Here is a 27,650-nt window from a genome sequence, read left to right as displayed (position 1 = left end):
GGATAATTCAGGGGTAAATCTTGCAAAATGGATAAGAAATTGGCTGAAGCGATGGGTACTTGCTAGGGAATGTGTCAGGATGGATCAATTCTGAACAGGAAAATAAGATTTTAAAAAAAATTACCAAAATAAATAGATATAAAATAAGCAAAATAGTGTGACATTGAATAAAAACAAAGGCCACTCAATAAGACAGCTATGGACCCCATACAATACAAATAGAAGAGTGGAAAAGCAGGGCTATTTTACAACAGTTTATTTAAAAATCTGCAACAAGGTAGAATTCATAATCAACACTGATGTACTTTATCACAAAATGTTAAACGTTTTGCATATGCACTAATCTTGCACTGCACAATGTAACAGAATCTTTTCACTGAAATTGCTTATATTGAAGAATTGCACCTTAACTGTGTTTCCTAAACCCCCTCAGAGCTGAATCTTAATTGATATTCCAGCACTGCAGTGTAAAATGTATCCAGAGGCAAAATACTTGCAGTACCAATGATAACAAAGTAATATTTTATATTGCCAGTGGGCAATTTGATCTCCTGACATTAACAGAAGTCTGGATGATTAATGAAATTGCAATAAAGGGATTACTTAAGCAAGCTTTCTGTTTTATAAAAACAGGTTGGCCAACAACACTGGTCTCCAAATGCACCAATTCAAAAGCACGTAAATGAGGTCTCCCCATTGCAGTCTACAGTGTGCAATAGAAGAACAATCTGCCAACTGGTGCACTTACATAAGCGGGTGGTGTGGTGTTGGGGGGGGGAAATAAAAGATCCTTTTGATCACATGACCCAGCAAGGTAAGCACCGCTGGATCATCCAGGGAGGAGGTGGGGTGGAGGGGGGGATTGTGAGGGAAGAGAGACAGAGAGAGCGCTTGGGGGAAGGTTGGGATGGAAGGAGAAGGGACTGCGTTTTTCAAAACATTGAGGTTGAAATTAAAGATGCAACTTGAAAGAACAAACTCAATCTACTCAGTTCACCTTAATGCAGCTACAGGCAGACTGGTGGACAGACTATCAGAAACAAGGCAACAATAGAACAGGAAATCAGAAATCCTTCACGACAAATGAAATGCATCACAAAATGGCAGTAACTGCAAACCTGTCTGAAATATCAGCTGCCCTGTGAGAAACACATTTTACTATAATTAAAAATATAATTTTTTTTAAAAACCTTCAACAAATGTATAGCACAACCCTGCTGACAGTATCAATCCCTTAAAGAGTAGCAAATTTCTGGCTTTTTTGGTTTTAGGGAAACACAACCATATCCCCATCAAGATGCTCTCACTGATAAATGATGCTGTGGTACTTCAACATGAAAGTATTTATGAATAAAGTTTTCAAACGATTTATTATAAAGATACACATTCTTTTAAAAGCAATTGTCTTAGCATTCAAAGATCTGACTGCCCGATCCTCAGTAAAATTAAATGAATATAAATCATAACCTTCCCCAAGGTCCCAGTATCTCATGACTGGTAGAAGGGGCAAGCTAGTCACAGTCTACTGCTTCCCTCCTTTCCTGTGGAGCACTATCAGGTCTCAACAGGCAGGCAACTCACTCCGTGCAGATCAAGGAACAAACCTACGCACTCCACTGCTGGCCCATACACTGAGCCACCCATACTGCCCAAGCTACTAACATGAAGATAATTCAGCAATCAGACAATGATGAAACGACTGCAGGCTATGAACAAAGAGCTCTACAACATTCTAAACTGATGTTCAAGATCCCTGGGGAAAAACGAAAATTAACCTAAGGTTAACCCAATAGAACCTCAGGATTTCACTTCTGGACCCTCAGTTCAGCTCTTGGTTTCTGAAGTATCACCTCTGTCAAGGAATCAATATCCGATCGATACTAGGCACAATTAATGTCTGGACTGTTCAATATTTTTCAATCATACGACCTCAAATATGGCACCATCATATAAATAAAATAACCCGTCTCTTTGATCCATTACCTCCTTAAACACATTCAGAACACTCGATCAAACTCTGTCTGGTTGGCAGCAGCAGGATTCTTGTTCTGAGTGGTTGATTGCTGAGGCATGTGACTAGCTCGCCTCCTGGGAGGAGCCAAGTATTCAAACATTGACTGGTTGTGCGTCGAGAGCATATTTTTGAGGTCAGAAGGCATGGGGTCAGTCCAGAAGAAATCATGGTTCAGTGCATCATCACTGTCAATCCTCTGGGCAGGGTCAAGGACAAGCAGCTTGTCAATGAGGTCCAGTGCGTAAGGGTCTTTCACATAAGCCTTCAGCCGGTCTTTGACCTTTCGCTTCTGACCTTTGGGCAGTTCCAGTTTTTGGTAGAGTTCATACTTTTCAACATTAGGCCAAACCTGAAACCAAGCAAAGTTTCATTTTCATTAAAAAGGCAGGATTTGCTTTTTTCAATATCTTATTAATATCTAATGAGAGACTGTGCAGAAATAGAGTTACAGCCATTGGTTTGTTATTTTTGTAAAGAAATGGGCCAAATCATGGAAAGTGATCCCCAAGTGACCAGTAAAACTCCTAGAACACAATTTTGTAAGATGTGGAACACACTAAACTAGAAAATGTTGGAAATCTGAGATTAAAACAGGAAATGTTGAAATTGCTCAATTTAATATACAAGACAAGTTATTTTCCCTGTGATTCATCATCACATTTTCAATGCACTTACCACATGGCATATCTCAAATTACTCACTGTCCAAAAATATTATTTCCTCCTCTGCCAATTTTTTACTTCATTCATGGGAGGTGGATGACATTGGTAAGGCCAGCATTTATTGCCTTCAAGAAGTGACCACCTTGAATACAACTACGTAGCTTGCTAGGCCATTTCAGAGGATAGTTAAAAGTCAACCACAGCAGGTTTCCTTTCCTAAAGGACATTCCTCCTCCTCCTTCAGTTACTATGCCCTAAGAGGGTGCAGTGGTTTGCCGTTGCCTTCTGCGGTATGGCTGACCAGGTCACTCTCACTCTTACCACCTGCCATCAGGTGTATTGGAAGGGTTTGCAGACTGATAAAAAAAACATGTTTGGCCATGTTATGGATGCACCTTCCTTGGCCATTAAGTCCTGAAGTGGAACTCGGAGCTTCTGGCCCAAAGACCTCTGCCTAAATAACATTAGTGAACCAAATTGTTTTTTTTAAAAGAACAATCTCATAGTTTCATGGTCACCATTACCGATAGTAGCTTTTTATTCCAGATTTCTTTAATTAACTGAATTTAGATTCCTCAATTGCCATGGTGGGATTTCAACTCGTGTCCAGGATTCCAGATTACCGGTCCAATAACATAACCATTAAGCTACTATACCTCAAAATTTCTTACTGCTCTAGGATCATCTGGAATGCGAAGATTACTCCCAGCATCTTTTTTTCTTCTATGTAGTGTCCCTTTGCCTCTCTCCCCTCACCCTCATCTCAAACAAGTGCAAGGATCTCAGATTTTCATGCATTGTGATTGAGACTACACACATTCTGCTGCCTCTGCCATATCCTTCACTTCCCAATGCCCAAGTCAAATCTCCCCAACCTGTAGCCCTGAATTCACCTCTTTCACTAGTCTCTCTTCTCATGCCTTCAGAGCTCATCTTCTCCATTAGATCCATCCCCTGGTCTCAAATCGATTTTCATCAAAGGCAGACCACCCAACTGCCTTTCCTGGTCATGTTAGTTTATGGACCCCCCCTTCAAATTTACCATCATCAACACTCAAAAGCAAAAAAATCCCCATAAAACCTCTGTCTTTGCAAACTATTACCCAATCTCTAAATTCTTTCCTCTCAAATCATAGAGTTATATATTGCTGAAAAAAGAGAGATATTTTTAGCGAAGGTTTTTGTATTACGCTCATCAGGACACTGGGCAAGAATACAAATCCGAGGGAGACAACAGATTTATACTGTGAGAAGAGAGTGCTGATTGGTTGGCAAGTGGACTCTGATTGGTAGAGGTACTGCCATGGGGAATGCACCAGTTGATGGTGACTAACAGTTTACTGCCAAACATTGTTTGAAATTATCTACAAAAAACCGGGCCCTGCGTATTAGTATATGTCATTGCCAATATACGTAAATGTGCCACACTGCGAGCCCAACTGACAATCTTAAATTGGTAGTCAGCGTAATTTTTAGCACACTGAGGATTATTTAGCAAATGTTGTCCAATCGCAGAATCACACCTGATGTTGGACATTGTGTTTTGAGTTTTGTAAGCAGGGGCTGGTTAGGCATGGTCATAGTAGCAGTGTGAAACAGCTAGCTTCACCTCTTGCAGTAGCAACCCAATGGTATTTGCCAAAAACAGGATGCTGCCATCAAGCCAAAAAGACGTTCTGCCTATCACACATATGAGTAATGCTGTTTAGTGATGCTAAGTATGTAGGCTGCATGTCCCAAAGACTGGCAGATTGTATCAAACAACATGCCCATTCTGCTGTTCGCAATAGGTGAGGTTAAGCCTCACCTGTCAACATAGAACCAGCTGGCCTTACCTCCGCTGTGATGGAGCCACAGAGCTGACTGATCAGGGTTAACTGATGTTGTTCTGTGTTACCCTGCATTATAGGACTCCGAGTCCACATCTCAGCCATGATGCACCCAGCACCCCACAGATCTATGGGTGGTCCATAATCTCGCTCACCTGTGGGGACAAAGGTAAACAAATAATATTACTAATGATGAAACAGGGCACAACTTGCAGGACTGTTATACTCCCTTGTCTTCTACTATCCACTCGAAGGTACTGAGGTAAGATCCCTAGCCTCTTACCTCACCCGGGCGATTGTCCTCACATGCAAACCCACACAATGAACGCCATCAGACCAATCGGATATCACAGCTCAGCCCAATTCTATCCTCATCCAACAGACAAACATGTACACCTCTCATTGGAATCATTAAATAACTACCACCCTGACTCAGTTATCTCTTCCTTTGACAGGGGGCACTGAAGCCAAATATATGCTTCCACCACTACTCCCCTAGTTAGACTGGTTCAGAGTACAGGTTAGGGTGGGAGGGATGAGACTTAATACTATATTACATGGTATCCCATCACTGCAAAGGCAGCTAAGCAAATCGATAACACAAAGTTTGCCAGGAATATGTTATACTGAAGCTGTAAGCATTATATGTCCTCCTAGTTCATGGATCAGGTGGGAGTACACCCTGGAATGTCCAGGGACAAGGCAAAACCAGCAAAACAATAGAAGATACATTCCAGGCCTCCATAAATACTGTGGCACCTAGCTCGAGAATTATAATCCTACTTCAAATATTCACAAAAAGAGGATGTAATTCAAACGGGTAATTACAGGATAGCTAACCTAAAATCCATAGTGGTTTACCATTCTTTCTTTATTCTTGACTTGTTTGCATAATGCCATTTGGGCCTGGCAGCAGAAAGCAACCAGAATCATAGAACCTTAGAACCCATCAACTATACTCCAGCCTAAAAAAAGTGTTATCCAACCCATTCCCACTTTCCAGCTCTTGGTCCACAGTCTTGTAAGTTACAGCACTTCATACACCTAAGCCCTTTTTAAATGCAATGAAGGTTTCTGACTCTATCACCCTTTCTCAAGCAGTGAGAAACCATCCTCCAGCACTGTGTCCCAGCAGAATCAACTCCTCCAAGAACAGGAAAACTAGAGAGAAAAGATGAAACATTCCCACTTGATAGCGATCTCTCCTAGCCACAAGATGCTGGCACTTTAAAATTCTGCTTCTCGATCAGTATTTGCACCTTTCATGGAAACTACATAAGCCCTAAATATTCAGCGTACTGCCAAACATTTATGTCCTTTAAAATATGTACGTGTCTGGCTCTGATTCTGAACAGCCTGTCATGGAACAGTCCTCAGCCATGTGCTGGAACTGGGAGACGAGCCACACATGATGCCCACATTACACAAGTGACACACTGACATTTTCAACACAATTCTTGTTAATGTATTTACTCTTAAACAAAGGTTTATTAAACTTTTGTCATGATGGTGATAGTCCTTTAACACAGTCATTTGAGATGGGAAGAGACAAATTAGTTTATTTATTCATAACTGGTTTGGGGGAGGGGAGGGGGGGGGGGGAACTAATGTCCACTAAGACTGAAATGAGTTGATGACAAGTTAAAGTCAGTTATTATGACTAGGTGACACTAAAGTTCAGCTTTTAAAACCTATTGGTTGTGGGAGGAAGAGAACCTGGGACGTATGAGGTTCCACAGCAATATTCCACCCCAAACCCTCAAATATTCACCTGTAAACCCTAAGGGCAGGTGGGGTTCACTATCATAATTGGTAAATTCTGCCAAGCTGGTCATGTACAGTAGAGTTTGAGATAACCTACCTAGCAGCAGCTCCGGTGGTCGGTACCACAGTGTCACCACCCTGTTGGTATAGCGGTTCGGCTGGCTATTCTTGGCCAGGCTAAATGCTCGAGCTAGACCAAAGTCAGCCAATTTCAGCACACCATCCCGAGTGATAAGGACGTTAGCTGCTTTCATATCTCGATGCAAGATCTGGAAAAAAAATCAGCATAAAGCAAATGGTATCAGAGTAGTTTACACTACTATTTATTTCTCCAAAGACAGGATCCCAAGCAGAAATTCCTTTGCAGTTCGTCCTGCGGCTCACATTTAAAACACTGAGCCCTTTGCAACTCAATAATGTTGCGTAGTGTGTTATACAATTTGCCTGAAGACATAAAGACTTGCATTTACCTAACACCTTTAAGATGTGTTACATATGAACATATGAATTAGGAGGAGTAAGCCATTTGGCCCCTCGAGCCTGCTCTGCCATTCAATAAGATTATGGCTGATCTGATTGTGGCCTCAGCTCCACATTCTTCCCAATAATCTTTAACTCTCCTGTTAGTCAAGAATCTATCTACCTCTGTGTTAAAAATATTCAATGACTCTGCCTTCACCATTCCCCTGGAAAGAAAGTTCCAAAGATTCACAACCCTCGAGAGAAAAAAATTCTTCTCATCTCCATCTTAAACGGGAGAACCCTTCTTTTTAAACTGTGTCCCCTAGTTCTAGTCTCTCCCACAAAGGGAAGCATCCTTTCAGCATCTACCCTAAGACCCTACAGGATCTTTTATGCTTCGATAAGATCTCCTCTCAATCTTCCAAACTCCAATGGATACAGGTCCAGCCTTTCCTCATAAGATAACCTCCCTGTCCCAGGTATCAGTCAAGTGGACCTTCTCTGTACTGCTTCTAACACATTTATATCCTTTCTTAAATAAGACCAAAACTGTATACAGTACACTAGATGTGGTCTCACCAATGCCCTATACATCCCTCTTTTCATATTCCATTCCCCTTGCAATAAACAACAACATTCCATTTGCCTTCCTAATCACCTGCATATTAATGTTTTGTGATTCATGTACCAGGATATCCAGATCCCTCTGTATCTTGGAGTTCATCAAATGCTCTCCAATTAAATAATATGCTGCTTTTCTATTCTTCCTACCAAAGTGGACAAGTTCACATTTTCCCACATTATACTCCATCTGCCAAATCTTTGCCCACTCACTTAACCTATCTATGCCTACTTGCAGACTCATGTCCTCTTCATAACTTACTTTCCTACTAATCTTTGTGTCATCAGCAAATTTAGCAACCTTCATCCAAGTCATTGATATAAATTGTAAATAGTTGAGGCCCCAGCACTGATCCCACTCCATGCCCCATTTATGTCTATCCTGTTTCCTCTTAGCTAATTAATCCTCTATCCATGCTAATATATAACCACTGATTTTCAATGTGACCCATTATAACATTCTTAATAATAGATTCCAGCAATGTCCCTATGACAGATTTTAAGCTAACTGGCCTGTAGTTTCCTGCTTTTCGTCTCCCTCCTTTCTTTAATATATGAGTTACATTCACTATTTTCCAATCTGACGGGACCTTTCCAGAATCAAGGGAATTTTGGAAAACTAAAACCAATGCATCTACTATCTCAGTAGCCACTTTTTTTAAGATTACATCTCCAAATGCAGCAGGGCCTAGACAATATCCAGGCTTGGGCTGCCAAGTGGCAAATAACATTCGGCCCACACAAGTGCCAGGCAATGACCATCTCCACAAGAGAGAATCTAACCATCACCCCTTAACATTCAATGGCAGTACCATTGCTGAATCCTCCACTGTCAACATCCTGGGGGGGTTACCATTGACCAGGACTGGACTCACCATATAAATACTGTGGCTAGACAGCAGGTCAGAGGCTGGGAGTCCTGTGGCAAGTAACTCACCTCCTCACTCCCCGAAGTCTGTCCACCATTTACAGGGCACAAGTCAGGAGTGTGATGGAATAATCTCCACTTGTCTGGATGAATGCAGCTCCAACAACACTCGAGAAGCTTGACACCATCCAGGGCACCAAATCCACAAACATTCAGTCCCTCCATCACCAACACACAGTGGCAGCGGTGTACACCATTTATAAGATGTAATAAATGCTGGCCCCGCCAACGAAGCCCACATCCCATAAATGAATAAAAAAAAAGCAACCCACCAAGGCTGCTTGGACAGCACCTTCCAAACCCTATCACCTAGAAGGACAAAGGCAGCAGACACATGGGAACACCACCACCTGGAAGTTCCCGTCCAAGTCATTCACCATCCTGACTTGGAAATATATTGCTGTTCTTTCACTGTCGCTGGGTTAAAATCCTGGAACCCCCTCTCTAACAGCACTGTGGATGTACCTACACCACAAGGACTGCAGCGGTTCAAGAAGGCAGCTCACCACCACCTTTTTAAGGGCAATTAGGGAATGAATAAATGAATGAATAAAAAAAAACTCAAGGACAAAGTCAAATTGGACCTGGGGACTTGTCAGCTTTCAGTTCTAACAGTTTTCTTAGTATCTTTTCCCTGCCGATTGTAATTGTTTTAAGGTCCTCCCTCCCTTTCATCTCCTGATTAGGCTGAAGTGCAATGTCACAAAATAATGTGGTAGCAACCTTGCACTCAAGGCGCCACACACAGCTACTGGGCAGATAGAACTGACACCTGTACAACACCTTCCACTGCCTCAGGACATCTCAAAGCACCTAACAGCCAACGAGGTACAGACCATTTAATCAGTCTTAGATTAATTGTCAGTATTAGAAGCAGCGCCCTAAAGGATTGAAATAATCCCCATTTACCAGAGCTCCAATTCCTTTTAAGTACAAGGAACCACCATAATGTATTTATCTTTACACTGCTCAGATAACCATGTAGCTGTGACCAAGATTGTGGGCTCAACTATAACCAAAACCCACCAATCCAGCAAAACGCAAATCAAACCAACCGAGGTCATCCCATTTCACTGCTTCTCACCTTATTCCGGTGAATGTAGTAGAGCCCATTCAGTAACATCTGCATCACCTTCTTGATTTCTGCCAATGTGAACTTCACGTTGGCATTGCTGAGCAGTCCAGCAAGGTCATGCTCACAGAAGTCAAATACCAGGTAGATGCTGCCCTTGTAGCGGTTATACTGCGTGGCTGCAGAAATTAAAACAGAAATATACATCACTGTCACCTTTAACTATCACTATCCCGGGTGCTAGCACCCACTTTCGTTTGTTAGGCCCGAAACAAAAAAGACCATAAGCCAAGCCTCAACCAGAGTCCACTTGCCAACTAATCAACACTCTCTTTTAATGCAGCATAAATTGTTGTTCTCTTTACTGTTGGTAATCTTGCGATCTGCCCTGATGAGAACAAGGCAAAAAGTTTAGACAGTACCTCTCTTTACTAATCAATATTCAAATTCCAATTTGGGAGAAAACCAAAACTTCTGTGGAGTCTTCCTCAACTGCCATTAGTTCAGGTCACAAGCTGGAATATGAAACACTGTTCCCAAGCCGGTAAGGTGTTCAGCCCAATTAGTTACTTATAGATATATATATTACATATATAATGATGAAAGAAAGAGACAACATCCGTGCTTGCTGCTCACTGGGAAAATGCGGCACTGTGGATTTCAGGGGAAGACCAGATTTCTTTGGCTATGATGCCATCCATTTTTGATGAGCCTGTCTAGCTTTGTAACTGAAGAATGGCCAGTAGAGTTGGGAAAGGAGTTGTTCTTTTGTTAAAGCAAACCTGATGGAGAAATGTAATGATACTTCCCTCACCAATGCATGGTCCCACCAGGCCAACCTATTACATGTGTCTTTAAGCTGTATGGACAGGATGTGTCTGGACTTATAACTACAGGTATGTTCGTATGACGTAAATATATTCCTGATTGATTTGCAGTTTGAGATGTGAACTCACCTTTAGTGCGACAGATCTCAATCAGATTCACCACGTTTTCATGCTTCAGCAGTTGTAGGATTTTTATCTCTCTCAGGGCCGTGATGGGAAACTACCAGAAACATTTGATTAAAAAAATTATTTGCATCACAATCTTGTGTGTAAACACTTCTATATCCTAACAGAGCACACAAATTGTTATACCGCAAAATGTTAACTTATAACCAGGAACAGAAGAAAGCAGATTTATGGATGAGGAAAATGTTTCCACCTCATCTTACTGATCAAAGGCAGCACTTGGGAGGGGTCCGATGCCAATACACTACAGTAAGAAAAAGCAAATCACAGGAAAATAGTTCATGTATCACAAATTAACAGAGGGACGTCTAATTAAAATAAATAAAAATCTCTGCAAATAGTTGTTTGGTAGTACACAACTTGGGTATTGCTGAAGAAAAGAGACATGTCTAAACTTTTCATCTTGCGCTCATCAGGCACTCGCAAGAATACCAAAGAAGGGGGAAAACTACAAATATGAGGGAGGGAAAACTACAATTTACACTGTAAGTGAAGAGAGCAGTGATTGGTTAGCAAGTGGCATTACCATGGAGAACGAGCCACTGATCGTGACTGACATTTAACTGCCAAGCATTGTTTGAAATTTAAATCAGGCAGTTTGACCCTAATTGGTCAAGGCGTTGCCCTGAGGAATGAGTCAGCGAATGGCTGTCACTTCGCAGGTCTGACAGCATCTGTGGAGAGAAAGACAGAGTTAGCATTTTGAGTCCATGTGACAGTTCTGAAGAAGACTCAAAATGTTAACTTTATCTTTCTCTCCACAGATGCCGTCAGACCTGCTGAGTTTTTCTAGCACTTTTTGTTTTTGTTTCAGGTTTCCAGCATCCGCAGTATTTTACCTTTATTACAATGGCTGTCACTTATTTCTTTTTTGGCTGAAACAGGCGCAATGTATGTAAATGTTCTTTAAATCTGCAAAGAACAAGGCCCCTGTGTATTAATATATCTGACTTCCAGTACACGCAAATGGACCTCGTTGCAAGTCCGGCTGACAATCTTAAATTGGTTGTCAGCGTAATTCTTAGCACACTGAGGATTATTTAACAAATGTTGTCCAACTGTGGAGTCACATCTAAAATTGGACACTGTGTTTTGTGTTTTGCAAGAATGGGCTGGTTGGGTACGGTCTGTACCCTGCCTGTTGCAAACAGCGGAAGGGACATGCTGTTTGATACAATCTGCCAGACTTTGGGATGTACGGCCTACATACCTAGCATCACACTGGCACTGAAATTCATATACCACATTACTCATTTGTGAGATAGGCAGAATGTCTTTTTGGCTTGGCGGTAGTTAGTGGCGAACACCATTTGTATTGCTACTGCATAGTAGCAGAATGAAACAGCTAGCTTCACCTGTTGCTCAAAATTTTGAGATACCTTACCCTTCCAGGGTAATCTGAGGGTCAGGGCTGAAGCCTTAGGCTCGTTCGTGAGTTTGCGTGATATACAGCACAAAATGAACTGATCAGGTTAGCTATTATCCTGCAGGATGCCTGTTACAGCACAGCCAATAGTAAATGCTGAGCTGCTCAAATCCCAAAAGGGAAACTTGAAACAACGGCCACAACTGTTTTGCAATTTGTATAAATTTCGAGATGCGTCCCTTGAATTCAGTATTAATAAGATCACTGAGTCTTACAGGTTTTTTACAAAACTAAATTAAACCTTTATTAATAAAATAAATGATTTTAAGTACGTACATAGATCCACAAATTACTACGATAACTTCTAAATTCCTACTTAATGCAACTCCCAGTTACACTTTTGTTAAGGCAACAGCAAGACATAGATTTTAAAAGACCCAGACAAAGAAACACATTACCCTAACAATCCAATTCAAAGTCAGTTTTCTTAACTTCAGTTCTTTGAGAACAGCAACTTGGGGCTTAGATGCTGGAGGCTTTTCACACGTTTTAGATCTTACAATGCCTACCCTTAAACACAGCCTTCGCTCCTTTATACATATTTTCCCCTTTGAATGCAAATTCCCAGTGTTTCACTATGACTTTGGACCTCGCCTCTCTAATATTAAAAATCTCTCATAGTACTAATTTTTCCAGTAATCTTTGGGAAAAATATACATATTGTTTGTTAACTTCTCCTGGCTAAGTGAAACATTTCACACTCTCTTTTGAATTCAAGCTAGTCTGGTTTATTTAAAAATGCAAATGCTCCCATTACACCTATGTCTATCTACTTAACATTTTCAAACCTGGCTTATCTTTTGATACATCAAAGCCATCAGGCCTTGTGCCTTTAATTCAATTAAATCTCACACACACAGATGCTCCCATTGATATAAATCCCACTATTACTCTACAATAAATTCCAATAACGTTAGGAAAATTATTATATCTTCCAGACAGTGCCTTTGCCTTTCAGCATCAAGCTTGCATGGCGAACAAATGGCTTGAGCCCTGTTTACAAGATTGCTGATATGACCAATCTTATAGCGTGTGGAGCTGTAAGAATCCCAAGGTGTATACTGACCAGTTAAGGTAGGCTTGACTAGACCATGATAGAGAAGTCCCTGGCAGATTTCTCAATTAGTAAGTCAAGGAAGGGGAGTTAATTTGACTGATCCATTTCATAGATGAATTTGAGCACAGGATGGAGCCCATTAAGCCATGTAAGGAAATTGTTACATGCCGCTGCGGATTTAGATGCAACAAACATATCATCCACATGTTGGAAATCTGCCAGAGGGTTCTCTACCACAGTATACCACAAGACTACCTTCGTTGGTCAATTTACACGTTGGGATTTTTACATTCCCACACGCTATAAGATTGGTCTTATTGGCAACCTTGTAAATAGAGTCCAAGCCATTTGACGGCAGCATCCTGTTAGTGGCAAATACCACTTGTGTTGCTACTGCGAAAGGTGAAGCTAGCTGTTTTGTGCTACTATGGGTACACCCAACCGGCCCGTGCTTGCAAAACTCAAAACACAGTGTCCAACATCAGATGTGATTGTGATTGGACAACATTTGCTAAATAATCCTCAATGTGCTAAAAATTACGCTGACAACCAACTTAAGTCGGGTTTGCAATGTGGTGCATTTGCGTGTACTGGAAGTTACATATATTAATACACAGGGCCCCGTTCTTTGCAGACAGAAAGTCATGTACCTATGTTGCACCTGTTTCAGCTAAACAAAATAAGTGACAGCCATTGGCTGACTCATTCCTCAGGACAATGCCTTGACTAATTAGGGTCAAGCTGCCTGGTTTAAATTTCTAACATTGCTTGGCAGTTAACTGTCAGTCACCATCAGCGGTGCATCCTCCACGGCAATGCCACTTGCCAACCAATCAGCACTCTCTTCACATACAGTATAAATTGTAGTTTTCCCCTTATATTGGTATTCTTGCGAGTGTCCCGATAAGTGCATGGCAAAAAGGTTAGACATGTCTCTTTCAGCAATACTCAAAAATCCCTGCAGCAGGATGCAGAGATCAATTGATAAAAGACTGCCGGGTGCTGTACTGGGCCTCACAGAGCCCAATGCCTAGCCCCTAGTCAATTAGATAGGGTGAAGGTGGAGATGACTGCAGGATTTGCATGCAATTCATTCAGGTCAAGGCTTGGAATTTTTACTCTTGGCAAAAGACTACTGGCCAGACAATATCACACGAACAGCTCTCTGTTTTTAATATTTGTTAATGGGATGTGGGCGTCTCTGGTAAGGCCAGAACGGTTCTGAAGAAGAGTCATACGGACTCGAAACGTTAACTCTGTCTTTCCACAGATGCTGTCAGACCTGCTGAGTTTTTCCAGCAATTTTAATTTTTGTTCCTGGATTTTGATCCAGCAACAATGAAAGATTTGCAATATTATTCCAAATTAGACCATATGCAACTTGGAAGGAAATGTGCAGATAGTGTTATTCCCATGCATCTGCAATCCTTGCCCTTCTAGCTGATAGGGATCACAGGTTTGGGATCCATGATTGAAGAAGCCATGGCACCTTGCAGTATTGTACCTTGTAGATGGAGTGCACTGCACTGGTAATGGCAGGAGCAATTGTTTAAGGTGGTGCCTGGAGTGCCGGTCATTTGGACTGTGTATCCTAGATAGTGTCAGGTTTCTTGAGTGTTGGAGCTGCACTTATGCAGGCAGGTGGGGAGTATTCCATCACATTCTTGACGTGCCTTCAAGGTGGTGGAAAGACTACAGGGAAGCAGGAGGTGAGTGACTCACCACAGAAAACCCAGACTCTGACCTAGGTGAAGTAGCAAGGGAGGTCAGTGCACATGGTTGTGTGCCAACATGAGCCACAGCCTGCAGGGAAAGGATAGCTTTCTGTAAAAAAATTCTTCAATCCTGAGGAACAGCCTATTACTCTTTAAACCAGTAGATTTTGTATATGCAGACGTCACACTCCTGTTACTCAACCTACCATTGAGCCTTCAGAGGAGACAAAATTAACTTTAATATCCAGGCTGACTTAACCCTACATACCCCTTCCTTTTCATTTTCCATCAGGACTTTCTTCAAAGCCACTTTTTTGCCTGTCTGTCGATGCCGTGCTTTAAAAACCTCCCTGTAAAAACAATCACAGCATCTTCAGTCCAAAAGTTCCAGCAGCCAACAGATAAGCCCAGAACAATATAATCCGATCCCATAGTAATGTAAATGGGTCAGAGCAGTCACAATTTTGTAAAGCAATTCCAATAGTCAACATTTTTGTATACTTATAGGTCCTGAAATCAATTAAGCAGAACTGCAATGTAGAACTGCTAAATGCTATAAGCATCACAGAAAATAAAATGTTGTCTTCCCTTTTCTACTCTTCTTCATGCAGTCATTTAATGCCCACAGAAATATTTCTTGAAAGTTCACCATAGTTATGTAAGTGTCTATCTGCAATGGAGACATGGAATATGAGCTAGCTGATTAACAAAACTTTCACATCAAGGCTTTGTGCTTCCTTAGGACATCCCAAAGATTTCACGATAAAATACTTTGAAGTGCAATCACTGGTTTATCAGGCAACTACTGCCAATTCTGTGCATTGCAACGATTAAACGAGATGAGTCAGGTAAATATTCTTAATGTTGTTTCAGGGAGGTTTGCTGGGCAAGGTCAGCAACCGTACATAAGAACACAAGAAACAGGTACAATCATGCCTGATCTTTTACCTCAATTGCAGTTCCCAACCCGCTCCCCATATTCCTTGATTCCCTGATATCTCAAAAACCCATCTGTTCCAGCCTTGAATATGCCAAACAATGGAGCATCCTCAGTGTTCTGGGTTAGAGCATTCCAAAGATTAACAACCCTCTGTATGAAGAAACATTTTCTTATCTCAATCTTAAATGATCATCTACTTACAGAATTACCTGGAAAAACTCAGCAGGTCTGGCAGCGTCGGCGGAGAAGAAAAGAGTTGACGTTTCGAGTCCTCGTGACCCTTCAACAGAAGGGTTTGTTGAAGGGTCACGAGGACTCGAAACGTCAACTCTTTTCTTCTCCGCCAATGCTGCCAGACCTGCTGAGTTTTTCCAGGTAATTCTGTTTTTGTTTTGGATTTCCAGCATCCGCAGTTTTTTTGTTTTTATCATCTACTTATCCTGACGCTGTGTCCCTGTGTTCCAGATCCCCCAGCCGGGGAAACAATCTCTGTGCCTGCACTGTCACGCCTCGACAGAATCTTGTATGTTTCAATGAGATCGCTTTTCATTCTTCTAAACTTGGAATAGATCCAATTTACTCAGCCTCTCATAGGAACCAATCTAGTGAACCTCTGCCAGACTGCCTTCAAGTATATCCTTCCTTAGGTGCAGAGACCATAACTATGCACAGTACTCCAGGTGGGGTCTCACCAAAGCTCTATATAACTGTAGGAAGAATTCCTTGTTCTTGTACACTAATCCCCTTGCAATAAATGCCTTCCTAATTGTTTGCTGCCCCTCCATGGTAACATTGTGTTCCTTGTTTGAGCACACCTAAGTCTCTCTGAACAACATTTAACATTTTCACACCTTTTAAAAATATTCTGCTTTTCTATTCTTATTGTTAAAGAAAATAATCTCACACTTCCTCACGTTATACGCCACACTCTCTCACTTAACTTGTCCATATCTCTTTGCAGCCTCTTGTGTCCTCCTCACAGCTTCCATTCCCAACTTGCTTTGTATCCTCAGTAAATTTGGATAGTTTACTCTCAGTCTCTTCATCCAAGTCACTAACATAGATCGTAAATAGCTGAGGTCCCAGCACTGATCCCTGCAGCACTCCATCAGTTACAGCCTGCCAGCTTAAAAATGCCCCATTTATCCCTATTCTTTGCTTCCTGTCCTTTAACCAATTCTCCAATCGTGCTAATATCTTACTCCCAACTCCATGAGCCCTTACCTTGTGTATCAATTGGCATCTTACTGAATGCCTTTTGGAAATCCAAGTATATTACTTCTAAGGCACCCCCCAACTTTATCTACCGTACTAGTTGCATCCCCAAAAAACTAATAAATTTGTCAAACACAATTTCTCTTTCGCAAACCCTCCCTGACTCTGTCTGATCATACTATGATTTTCTAAGTGCATTAAGATTTCATTAATAATAGATCCCAGTGATTGTCAGGCTAACTGGCCTGTAGTTCTGTTTTCTCGCCCCCCCCCCTTTCCTGAATCATGGTGCTACATTTTCAAACTTCCAACCTGCTGGGACCACTCTAGAATCTGGGGAATTTTGGAAAACCGCAACCAGTGCATCCACTGTCTCTGCAGCTCCCTCTTTTAGACCCATGATGTAGGCTATCAGGTCCTGGGCCTTTGCCAACTTTTAGTTCCCTAAATTTCTCTAATACATTTTCCCTGTTGATAATAATTACTTTAACTTCTTCACTCATAGTAACTCCTTGGTTTTCCTCTATTCCTGGTATGCAGCGTGTCTTCTACTGTGAAGACAGACACAAAATATTTGTTCAATGCCCTTTCCTCATTCCCCATAATTTCTCCTGTTTCTACCTCTGAGGGACCAACATCTGCTTTAGCTAACCTCCACCTTTTTATATACTTGTAAAAGCTCTGACAATCAGTTCCAATGCTCTTGGCTTATTTACTTTCATTCTACTTTTTCAGTTATCAACATTTTCGTTGCCTTTTGCTCGTTTCTAAAATGCCCCTAATCCTTTGCAACAGATATAAGCTGCCTTTAATCGTGTACTATCCTTAAATTCCCCAGTAAGCCGCAGCTGGATCTTTCTCACCAGGTTTTTGGTTTTTAATGGAGCGTATTTCTGTTGAACATTCTGAATTTTTTTTTTAAAATGTTTGCTGTTGCAGAAGGCCAGCAGGCACTCATCATTTCCACTAAGCATGCTGGCTGACCCATGAGGCCCAATTGTATTGTTCAGTCCTTGCCGGTTGCCATCAAGCTTAGCATTGAGGTTACTGATCAAGGCGCTTGATATCACAGCTGTGTACCTCGTCCAATGTGTCCTGCAATTGGTGGTAAAATTTATCTTTCTCTTCCTCTGTGCCTGTCTCTATTGGTGCACAAACTTGCACAACAGTGACTTTCGTGTGGAATCTGGTGGTGATGATGATGCGATGGCTACTGGCTTCCACCCCACTAACACTAGTGCTAAACGTCTGTTGAGTTTGAGGCCAACTCCATGGGTGTGGTGTTCTTCTTGCCCAGAGTACGGGATTGTCACGCCCTCACTGCTGATTTATCCTTGGCCTGTCTACTGTTTCGCTGGTAACGAAGATGTCTAGTCAATAGGTTCTCATTTCTCGCAACACCTCGGACATCTTCTAACACTGGCAGTGTGTTCAGACATTCTCGGTGCCAATCCTGGTGATGGTTTTTGTGTTGAACATTGGACTTGTCAAGGATCAGACTTCTTTTTGGCTTTCATCCGATCCCATCATACGTACATTCTCAATGTTGTCCTTTTCTTGCCGGGGTTTGCCGGAATGGCTGCTTCTGTAGCAGTGATGGTTTTCTCCAGAGGGTGCTAGCCCCATGCCCAACCCTCCTCCTTTACCAACCAGACTTGGGACTGGCTTCAGCGGCAAAAAGGCATGGAGGTCTCCTGAATGAGACTGACTATATATTCATCAGCAGCAGATGGAGGACGTCCCCACAAGATGTCCACATCTACCCAGGTACGTATGTACGATTGGACCACCACCTTGTGTTAGGCAAGATTCACCTGAAGCTGAAGGCCACGAAGTCACAAAGGCCACCTGCAATGGAGAAACTGAAGGACAAGGAAACGTCAATCAGTTTCCGGCTGGCCCTCTCCAACAGATTCAAAATACTTACGAAGTCAGGCAATATCGAGGAACAGTGGGAAATCGTCAAAAGAGGGATTAAAGAGTACAGAAGTCACCATTGGACGAAGGAGAGGAACCAACAAAGAAAATGGATCATTGGCCCAATGTGGAAGTTGATTGAGGAAAGAAAGCTGGCGAAGTACAAGAGGGACCAGGAAAAGAACACTGAACAAAGACAAGAAGATGAGAAGTAAAGAAAACTGGCTAAAGCTGTGAAAAAGAACTGCAGGAGAGAAGACCGAGAATGGATAGAGTTAAACAGCAAAGAGGCACAAGCAGCAGCAAATCAGAGCCAATCCATGACGCTGCACAGGAACTGACTGGTCCAAGAAGCAACAGCACTCTACCAATCAAAGGAAGGATGGCAGGATGCTATTGACAAATGAGGCAAGGTGGGTGGAACACTTCTGGGAGATCCTCAATGGGCTCAGCCCCAAGTCTGAGTTCGATGCCAACACTGCATCTCAACAGCTGCGCATCAATCTGGGAGAAATTGTTAGATCAGAGATCCAAAAAGCCATCAAGAGCCTGAAGAACAGCAAGACACCTGGGATAGGCGAGATGCCAGCACAGCTATTGAAACACGGCATGAACACCGGCACAACAGAGCTCAAGGGCCTGTTTAACAAGATCTGGACTGCAGAGGACTGGAGCCGAGGAGTAATTGTCAAGCTACCAAAGAAAAGGAACCTCAATGACTGCAACTGGATGGGAATAACCCTGCTGTCAGTACCTGGCAAGGTCTTCAGTACGATGTTCCTCAACAGTTTGAAAGCAGAAATAGACGGTACCCCTCATTAAGAATAGGCAGGTTTCTGGGGTTGCAGGTCATATTGCGAACAGATCTTTCGCTCAGGAACATCATAGAGCAGAGCCTCAAGTATCAGAAGGAGCTTGTTATCAACTTCATTGATTTCAAGAAGACTTGGATAACATCTATTGGCAGTCACTCTGGCACATCGCAAGAGAGTATGGCATCCCAGAGCAATATGTTAACATCTTAAAAGCCTTATATTGGGAGTATGGCAGGGTTGCATACTCTCCCCATTCCTTTTGATTATTAATTTCATCATGAGGAAGGTGATGGTGGATGCAGACTTTGGCGTCTCATGGCAACACCACCAGCTGACAGACCTGGATGTCGCAGGCGACACTGCCTTGCTGGTTAAAAAATCACATGCTCCAAGACATGACTAACAGTCTTGAGACGAGCAGTGCCAAGGTCCTTCCATCGCCATCGGAGAACAGAACATCGAGGATGTCGACCACTTCCCTTATTTAGGGAGCAACATTGCCAGGGAGGGCAAAATAGAGATCAACATCCACACATGAATCAGCAAAATAGCATCGGTCTACCAGTGGCTCCACACGGTGTGGGCGTCCAACACCATCAACATGGCCATGAATCTGTGATTCTACGTGTCTATAGTGGTGCCAACTGCAATCTATGCCAGCAAGACATGGAAGAGAATAGCAAAGGTGCCACATAAGTTGGGACACTTTTCACCAGCACTGCCTACGCGAGATGAAGAGACAACATAACCAGCAAAGAGGTGCTATAGAGAACTGGTCAGATACACCTGTAGGATATCATGACTGCGAGTGGAAGGACAGTATTTTGCCTCTCGGATGTATGTAGAGTGGCAGTAGAATGGACACCACCAGAAGACGACAACAGGGCCAGCCAAAGACGATCTGGTGAAGTACATTTGAGGAGGGCCTTCAAGAGTGGAACACCACCTGGGCTGGAGCGTAAGGATTGCAATGGACCGAGGTCAGCAGCAGAGATTTGTTGTCCATAGTCCCACACGGAACCAGAGGAACTAAGTCTAAGTAAGTCTTTAAATGTTTCCCACTGGTTATTTATTGCCATGCCTCTTAGTCTATTTACCCAATCAACCTTAACCAGTACTCCACTCCTTCCAAGTTTTGTTTAAGTTTAAGATCCTTGCTTTGAATTCAGGAATGTTGCTCTAAAACTTAATATGGAGTCAATTGTATAATGATCACGAGAGAATCTTTTACTACGAGATTACTAACCCTTCCTCCTTACACAATACAAGATCTAAAAATAGCTTTGTCTCTAGTTGGTTCCACAACATATTGTTCTAGGAAGCTATTGAGAGAGTATTCAACAAACTCATCTTTGTCAATTTGATTTGTCCACTTTATATGAAGATTAAAGTACCCCCACGATACTAACATGGCCTCTGTTACAAGCTCCAATTATTTCTAGTTCTGTCCAACGGTGTAGCTACTGTTAAGGAACCTGTAAACTACTCCCCTCCAATGTGTTTGCTGACCCTTGTCACTCCTAATTGCTACCCATGCTGATTGTACATCCTGGTCTTCTAAGCCAAGATTCTCTCTGTCCTGATGTCATCCTTTATCAGGACCAGTCCTTCTTTGCCATTCTGTCGTATCAAAACACTGCATACTCTAAAATATTTATTTCTCAACCTTGGTCACCTTGCAACCAAGTCTCCGTAATGGCCATTATACCAAACCCATCTTTCTTTATTTGTGCCGTTAATTCATCTACCTTGTCCCAAATGCTTTGTGCATTAAGATAAAGAGCCTTTAATTTTAGGTTTTCACTACTATACTTTGCATGGAACTTATTTGCTGATACACTATTACCTTTGAACTCCCTGGCCCTTCCTGTCCAACTCTGGGTGCCTTTACTTAAATCACAATACTGCTCTATCGCCTTCAATTTTCTCTACAGATTTCTAAATCTCCCTTCAACCAAACTCTCCTCACCCCCCTTTTATGGATGTTTTACACCACCTTTAATAATCAGATAGGATTTAGCAAACAAACATTTTAAAAACAGTGTCAGACATACCCGAGCCAGTCAATCAGAGCAATTTGTTTCCAAATATATCCACTCATAAATATATTAATCCATAGCCGTTAGCCCCAGTAATCCAATTAACCTCCATTCCCTGCCATTGATTTACATGTGCCGCAATCCCTAAAATTAAACCTGAACATATTGAAAATATAGACAAGTCCATCAGCAACAGAGAAAAAAATCCCAGTTAGCATGTGGGGTCTAACAATGAGAGGTTCAATAAAGAGACAAAACCCAAAAAATTGTATTTCCTCTTGTTCATATCCAGCATTTTATATTCCACTTTAGGATTGCCTCCCCCCACTCCGCCAACCCCAGGCTTTCATTTACCATAGGAAGTTGCATGCCTCTGCATGCTCTTCTAAGAGCAATCCAATTAGTCTCACAACCTTTCTCCTTCCCTCTAACTCTACAAATCTTCTCCGTCAAGTATTTATCCAATTCCCTTTTTAAGCTAACCATTGAATCTGCTTCCACCACCATTTCAGGCAATACATTTCAGATCACTGAATTTTCCCTTTGTGTCATCCTGCTTCTTTTGTCAATTACCTTGACAAAAGGTAATGTCCCCTCTGGTTAGTTTCCCTTCTGGCACTGGAGGTGGTTTCTGCTTACCAAAACGTAACCTCACACTTTCTGCATTAAATTTCACCGGCCACGTGTCTGCTCACTTCACCAGTCTCTGTCTCCCTCAGGCTCTGTCACTGTCCTCCTCATTGTTTACTGCATTCCCAAATTTCATGTAATTTACCAACTTTGCAGTTGTGCCCTGTATACCCAAGTTCAGCTCACATCGAAAAGAGCAGTGGTCCTAATACCAGCCCATGGGGAACACTGATGCAAAAACTTCTCCTCAGTCTGAAAAACAACCATTCACCACAACTCTCCCCTGGGAAAGGCACGAAGACTCAACCAAAGGCTCAGGGTACAGTCATACTTTGGGAGAGATTCAGGGGCTGGTTTAGGCTCCCACCAAACCCCTCCCAAACAACAAGACAATATGGTTGTTGTTTATTCTGCTGGATGGAAATATCTAAGTGACCCATAATAATAAACAGGGAGCGGGCTATTCAGCCTCTTGAGCCGGCTCTGCCATTCAATAAATGCAGCAGTTCAAGGCGGCAGCTCACCACCATCTTCTCAAGGGCAACCAGGGGTGGGCAATAAATGCTGGCCCAACCAGCGAAGCCCACATCCTGTGAATGAATTTTTTAAAAAATTGTGGCTGGTCTGACTGTAGTCTCAACTCCACTTTCCTGCCTGACCCTCATAACCTTTGACTCCCTCGTCTATCTAACTCAGCCTTGAATATATTCAATGACCCAGCCTCCACTGCTCTCTGGGGTAGAGAATTCCAAAGGCCGACAACCCTCTGAGACAAGAAATTCCCCCTCATCTCCCTCTTAAATGGAATTCTGCATTCTGAAAAGGTCCTAGTTCTAGGTTCCCTAAGAGGAAAAATTCCCTTGAACCTACCCTGAGAAGCCTCCTCAGAATCTTAAGTTTTAATATCACCTTTTCTTCTAAACTCCAACGAGTATAGGTCCAACCTGCTCTAACCTTTCATCATAAAACAACCTAATGAACGTTGTCCGAACTGTCTCCGGTGCAAGTATAAACCTCCATAAATAAGGAGACCAAAACTCTATACAGTATTGCAGGTGCCAGCTCACCAATGCTCTGCACAGCTGTAATAAAAGTTCTGTCGAAGGGTCATGAGGACTCGAAACGTCAACTCTTTTCTTCTCCGCCGATGCTGCCAGACCTGCTGAGTTTTTCCAGGTAATTCTGTTTTTGTTTTGTAATAAAAGTTCGCTACTTATATACTCCAACCCCTTGAAATAAAGGCCAAATTCCATTTGCCTTCCTAATTACCTGCTGTACCTGTACGTCAACTTTTTTGTGATTCATGTAAAAGGCCACCCAGATCCCTCTGTACTGCAGAATGCTGAGGTCTCTCTCAAGTTAAATAATATTCCGCATTTCTAATCTTCCCACTCATGTAAACAACCTCACATTTTCCGACATTATACTCCATCCGTCAAAGACAACTTGCATTTATGTAGCACCTTTAATGTGGCAAATTGTCCCAAGGCAATTCAGAGGAGCAATTTCAAACAAAAGTTGATAGAGCCACATTAAGGGGCTTTTAGGGTTAATAATTTGTAAAAGATGCAGGTTTTAAGAAGGAGATAAGGGGATTGGGGTGGATCAAATTGACTTAGTACAAGATCTGTACCAACAGATACAGGGGGAGCAACAGAAGCCACTGGGAGCAATTCATTAGCTGTAAAGCACTTTGAGATGTCCTGATGCCATATAAGATGTTTCGAAGATGCAGGAGGCTCAGTTCAGCTGAGGTGTGAGCTGTCCCAGCCCCCATCCACACCAGGTCCCCTGCTCCAGGTTCCCCAAACTCTCCTAGGCCGTTCCCCACACCCGCCAGGTCCCAGTAACATCCCAGATGGGGCCCAGATCCCTTCCCACAATCCACCACCCCCAGTCCCTAATCGTCCCCAATCCACCACCCCAGTCCCTAATTACCCTGTCCCCAATCCACCATCACAGCTCCTAATTGCCCCCTGATCCCAATCCACCGCCCCCAGTGCCTAATTACCCCCCGTCCCCAATCCACCACCCCAGTCCCTAATTGCCCCCTGTCCCCAATCCCTAATTGCCCCTGCCCCCAATCCACCACCCTCACTCCCTAATTACCCCTGTCCCCAATCCACCACCCCAGTCCCTAATTGCACTGCCCCCAATCCCTAATTGCTCCTGTCCCCAATCCACCACCCCCACTCCCTAATTGCCCCCCGTCCCCAATCCACCACCCCCACTCCCTAATTGCCCCTGTCCCCAATCCACCGTCCCAGTCCCTAATTGCCCCCTGTCCCCAATCCACTGACCCAGTCCCCAATCCACCGCTCCAGTCCCTAATTGCCCCCATCCCCAATTGCCCCCTGTCCCCAATCCACTGCCCCAGTCCCTAATTGCCCCCTGTCCCCAATCCACTGACCCAGTCCCCAATCCACCGCTCCAGTCCCTAATTGCCCCGTCCCCAATCCACCGCCCCAGTCCCTAATTACCCTGCCCCCAATCCACTGCCCCAGTCCCTAATAACTTCACCCCCAATCCACTGCCCCAGTCCCAAATAGCCCCGCCCCCAATCCACTGACCCAGTAATTGCCCCCGCCCCCAATCGCCCCCTGTCCCCAATCCACTGCCTCAATCCCTAATTGCACCGCCCCAGTCCCTAATTACCCCGTCCCCAATCCACCACCCCAGTCCCTAATTGCACCACCCCCAATCCACCACCCCAGTCCCTAATTGCCCCTCTGTCCCCAATCCACCGCTTCCCAGTCCCTAATTGCCCCATCCCCAATCCACCACCCCAGTCCCTAATTGCCCCTGTCCCCAATTCACCACCCCAGTCCCTAACTACCCTCTGTCCCCAATCCACCACCCCAGTCCCTAATTATCCCCTGTCCCCAATCCACCACCCCCAGTCCCTAATTACCCCCTGTCCCCAATCCACCACCCCAGTCCCTAATTATCCCATCCCCAATCCACCGCCCCCAGTCCCTAATTGCCCCCTGTTCCCAATCCACTGACCCAGTCCCCAATCCACCGCTCCAGTCCCTAATTGCCCCGTCCCCAATTGCCCCCTGTCCCCAATCCACTGCCCCAGTCCCTAATTGCCCCCTGTCCCCAATCCACTGACCCAGTCCCCAATCCACCGCTCCAGTCCCTAATTGCCCCCCGTCCCCAATTGCCCCCTGTCCCCAATCCACCGCCCCAGTCCCTAATTACCCTGCCCCCAATCCACTGCCCCAGTCCCTAATAACCCCGCCCCAATCCACTGACCCAGTCCCTAATTGCCCCCGCCCCCAATCGCCCCCTGTCCCTAATCCACTGCCTCAATCCCTAATTGCCCCCTGTCCCCAATCCACTGACCCAGTCCCCAATCCACCGCTCCAGTCCCTAATTGCCCCCCATCCCCAATTGCCCCCTGTCCCCAATCCACCGCCCCAGTCCCTAATTACCCTGCCCCCAATCCACTGCCCCAGTCCCTAATTACCCTGCCCCCAATCCACTGCCCCAGTCCCTAATAACCCCGCCCCAATCCACTGACCCAGTCCCTAATTGCCCCCGCCCCCAATCGCCCCCTGTCCCTAATCCACTGCCTCAATCCCTAATTGCCCCCTGTCCCCAATCCACTGACCCAGTCCCCAATCCACCGCTCCAGTCCCTAATTGCCCCCCATCCCCAATTGCCCCCTGTCCCCAATCCACTGACCCAGTCCCTAATTGCCCCTGCCCCCAATCGCCCCCTGTCCCCAATCTACTGCCTCAATCCCTAATTGCACCGCCCCAGTCCCTAATTACCCCATCCCCAATCCACCACCCCAGTCCCTAATTGCACCGCCCCCAATCCACTACCTCAGTCCCTAATTGCCCCTCTGTCCTCAATCCACCGCCTCCCAGTCCCTAATTGCCCCAACCCCAATCCACCACCCCAGTCCCTAATTACCCCTCTGTCCTCAATTCACCACCCCAGTCCCTAATTACCCCTCTGTCCCCAATTCACCACCCCAGTCCCTAATTACCCCCTGTCCCCAATCCACCACCCCAGTCCCTAATTGCCCCCTGTCCCCAATCCACCACCCCAGTCCCTAATTGCCCCATCCCCAATCCACCACCCCAGTCCCTAATTACCCCCCCGTCCCCAATCCACCACCCCAGTCCCTAATTACCCCCTGTCCCCAATCCACCACCCCAGTCCCTAATTACCCCCATTCCGAATCCACCACCCTCAGTCCTTAATTACCCCTATCCCCAATCCACCATCCCTAGTCCCTAATTACCCCCTGTCCCCAATCCACCACCCCAGTCCCTAATTGCCCCCTGTCCCCAATCCACCACCCCAGTCCCTAATTGCCCCATCCCCAATCCACCACCCCAGTCCCTAATTACCCCCCGTCCCCAATCCACCACCCCAGTCCCTAATTACCCCCTGTCCCCAATCCACCACCCCAGTCCCTAATTACCCCCATTCCGAATCCACCACCCTCAGTCCTTAATTACCCCTATCCCCAATCCACCATCCCTAGTCCCTAATTGCCCCCTGTCCCCAATCCACCACCCCAGTCCCTAATTGCCCCCTGTCCCCAATCCACCACCCCAGTCCCTAATTACCCCCTGTCCCCAATCCACCACCCCAGTCCCTAATTACCCCCCTGTCCCCAATCCACCACCCCAGTCCCTAATTACCCCCTGTCCCCAATCCACCACCCCAGTCCCTAATTACCCCCTGTCCCCAATCCACCACCCCAGTCCCTAATTGCCCCCTGTCCCCAATCCACCACCCCAGTCCCTAATTACCCCCTGTCCCCAATCCACCACCCCAGTCCCTAATTACCCCCCTGTCCCCAATCCACCACCCCAGTCCCTAATTACCCCCTGTCCCCAATCCACCACCCCAGTCCCTAATTACCCCCTGTCCCCAATCCACCACCCCAGTCCCTAATTGCCCCCTGTCCCCAATCCACCACCCCAGTCCCTAATTACCCCCTGTCCCCAATCCACCACCCCAGTCCCTAATTACCCCCTGTCCCCAATCCACCACCCCAGTCCCTAATTACCCCCTGTCCCCAATCCACCACCCCAGTCCCTAATTACCCCCTGTCCCCAATCCACCACCCCAGTCCCTAATTACCCCCCTGTCCCCAATCCACCACCCCAGTCCCTAATTGCCTCCTGTCCCCAATCCACCACCCCAGTCCCTAATTACCCCCTGTCCCCAATCCACCACCCCAGTCCCTAATTACCCCCCTGTCCCCAATCCACCACCCCAGTCCCTAATTACCCCCTGTCCCCAATCCACCACCCCAGTCCCTAATTGCCTCCTGTCCCCAATCCGCCCTCCCCGAACCCCCGGGTCTCCAGTCTCCCCCCTCTCCACCCACCAGGCCCCAAACCGGCCTCACCCGAAGGTGCCCTGCCCGATCTTCGCCAGCTTCTCGTACTTCCCAACCTCGTCGCAGAACTGGAAATCCAGCGCTTCATAATGTTTGATCATGTCGGCGCTGAGCCTGACACTCATTCCGCCATCCGGGCACCTCGCCATCATCTACTTCC

General features: G+C 44.7%; 1 protein-coding gene across 5 annotated transcripts; it reads right to left on the bottom strand.

The window, feature by feature from the left end:
* Window positions 1-241: 241 nt before the first annotated feature.
* Window positions 242-27,650, bottom strand: cdk9 (cyclin-dependent kinase 9 (CDC2-related kinase)). 5 transcript variants are annotated; one of them, XM_041193705.1, is made up of 8 exons: window positions 27,500-27,644; window positions 23,187-23,301; window positions 14,832-14,913; window positions 10,309-10,399; window positions 9,365-9,531; window positions 6,367-6,538; window positions 4,512-4,660; window positions 242-2,363 (listed from the first exon to the last, which is right to left on the bottom strand). In XM_041193705.1, exons 1-8 carry the CDS (start codon window positions 27,576-27,578, stop codon window positions 1,998-2,000), a joined length of 1,221 nt encoding a protein of 406 aa, XP_041049639.1. In that variant the 5' UTR covers window positions 27,579-27,644; the 3' UTR covers window positions 242-1,997. The 5 variants fall into 5 exon arrangements, with proteins under 5 accessions (XP_041049639.1, XP_041049642.1, XP_041049640.1 ...); XM_041193708.1 differs by having other exon boundaries at window positions 23,187-23,278; window positions 27,500-27,624; XM_041193706.1 differs by having other exon boundaries at window positions 23,187-23,281; window positions 27,547-27,617.

The sequence above is a fragment of the Carcharodon carcharias genome, chromosome 8, assembly GCF_017639515.1.
Source record: "Carcharodon carcharias isolate sCarCar2 chromosome 8, sCarCar2.pri, whole genome shotgun sequence".
In the NCBI taxonomy this organism is placed as follows: domain Eukaryota; kingdom Metazoa; phylum Chordata; class Chondrichthyes; order Lamniformes; family Lamnidae; genus Carcharodon; species Carcharodon carcharias.
This window is presented reverse-complemented; position numbering and strand designations above follow the sequence as displayed.

Bases quoted from the DNA above. Each gene is read 5' to 3' on its own strand.
- cdk9 (XM_041193705.1), bottom strand. From the start codon at position 27,578: ATGAAGCGCTGGATTTCCAGTTCTGCGACGAGGTTGGGAAGTACGAGA. The intron at 4,661-6,366 runs GTAGGTTATCTC...TTGTCCCCACAG, and splicing joins ACCACCGGAGCTGCTGCTAG to GTGAGCGAGATTATGGACCA. The intron at 2,364-4,511 runs GTAAGGCCAGCT...GCTTGGTTTCAG, and splicing joins GTGGCTCCATCACAGCGGAG to GTTTGGCCTAATGTTGAAAA.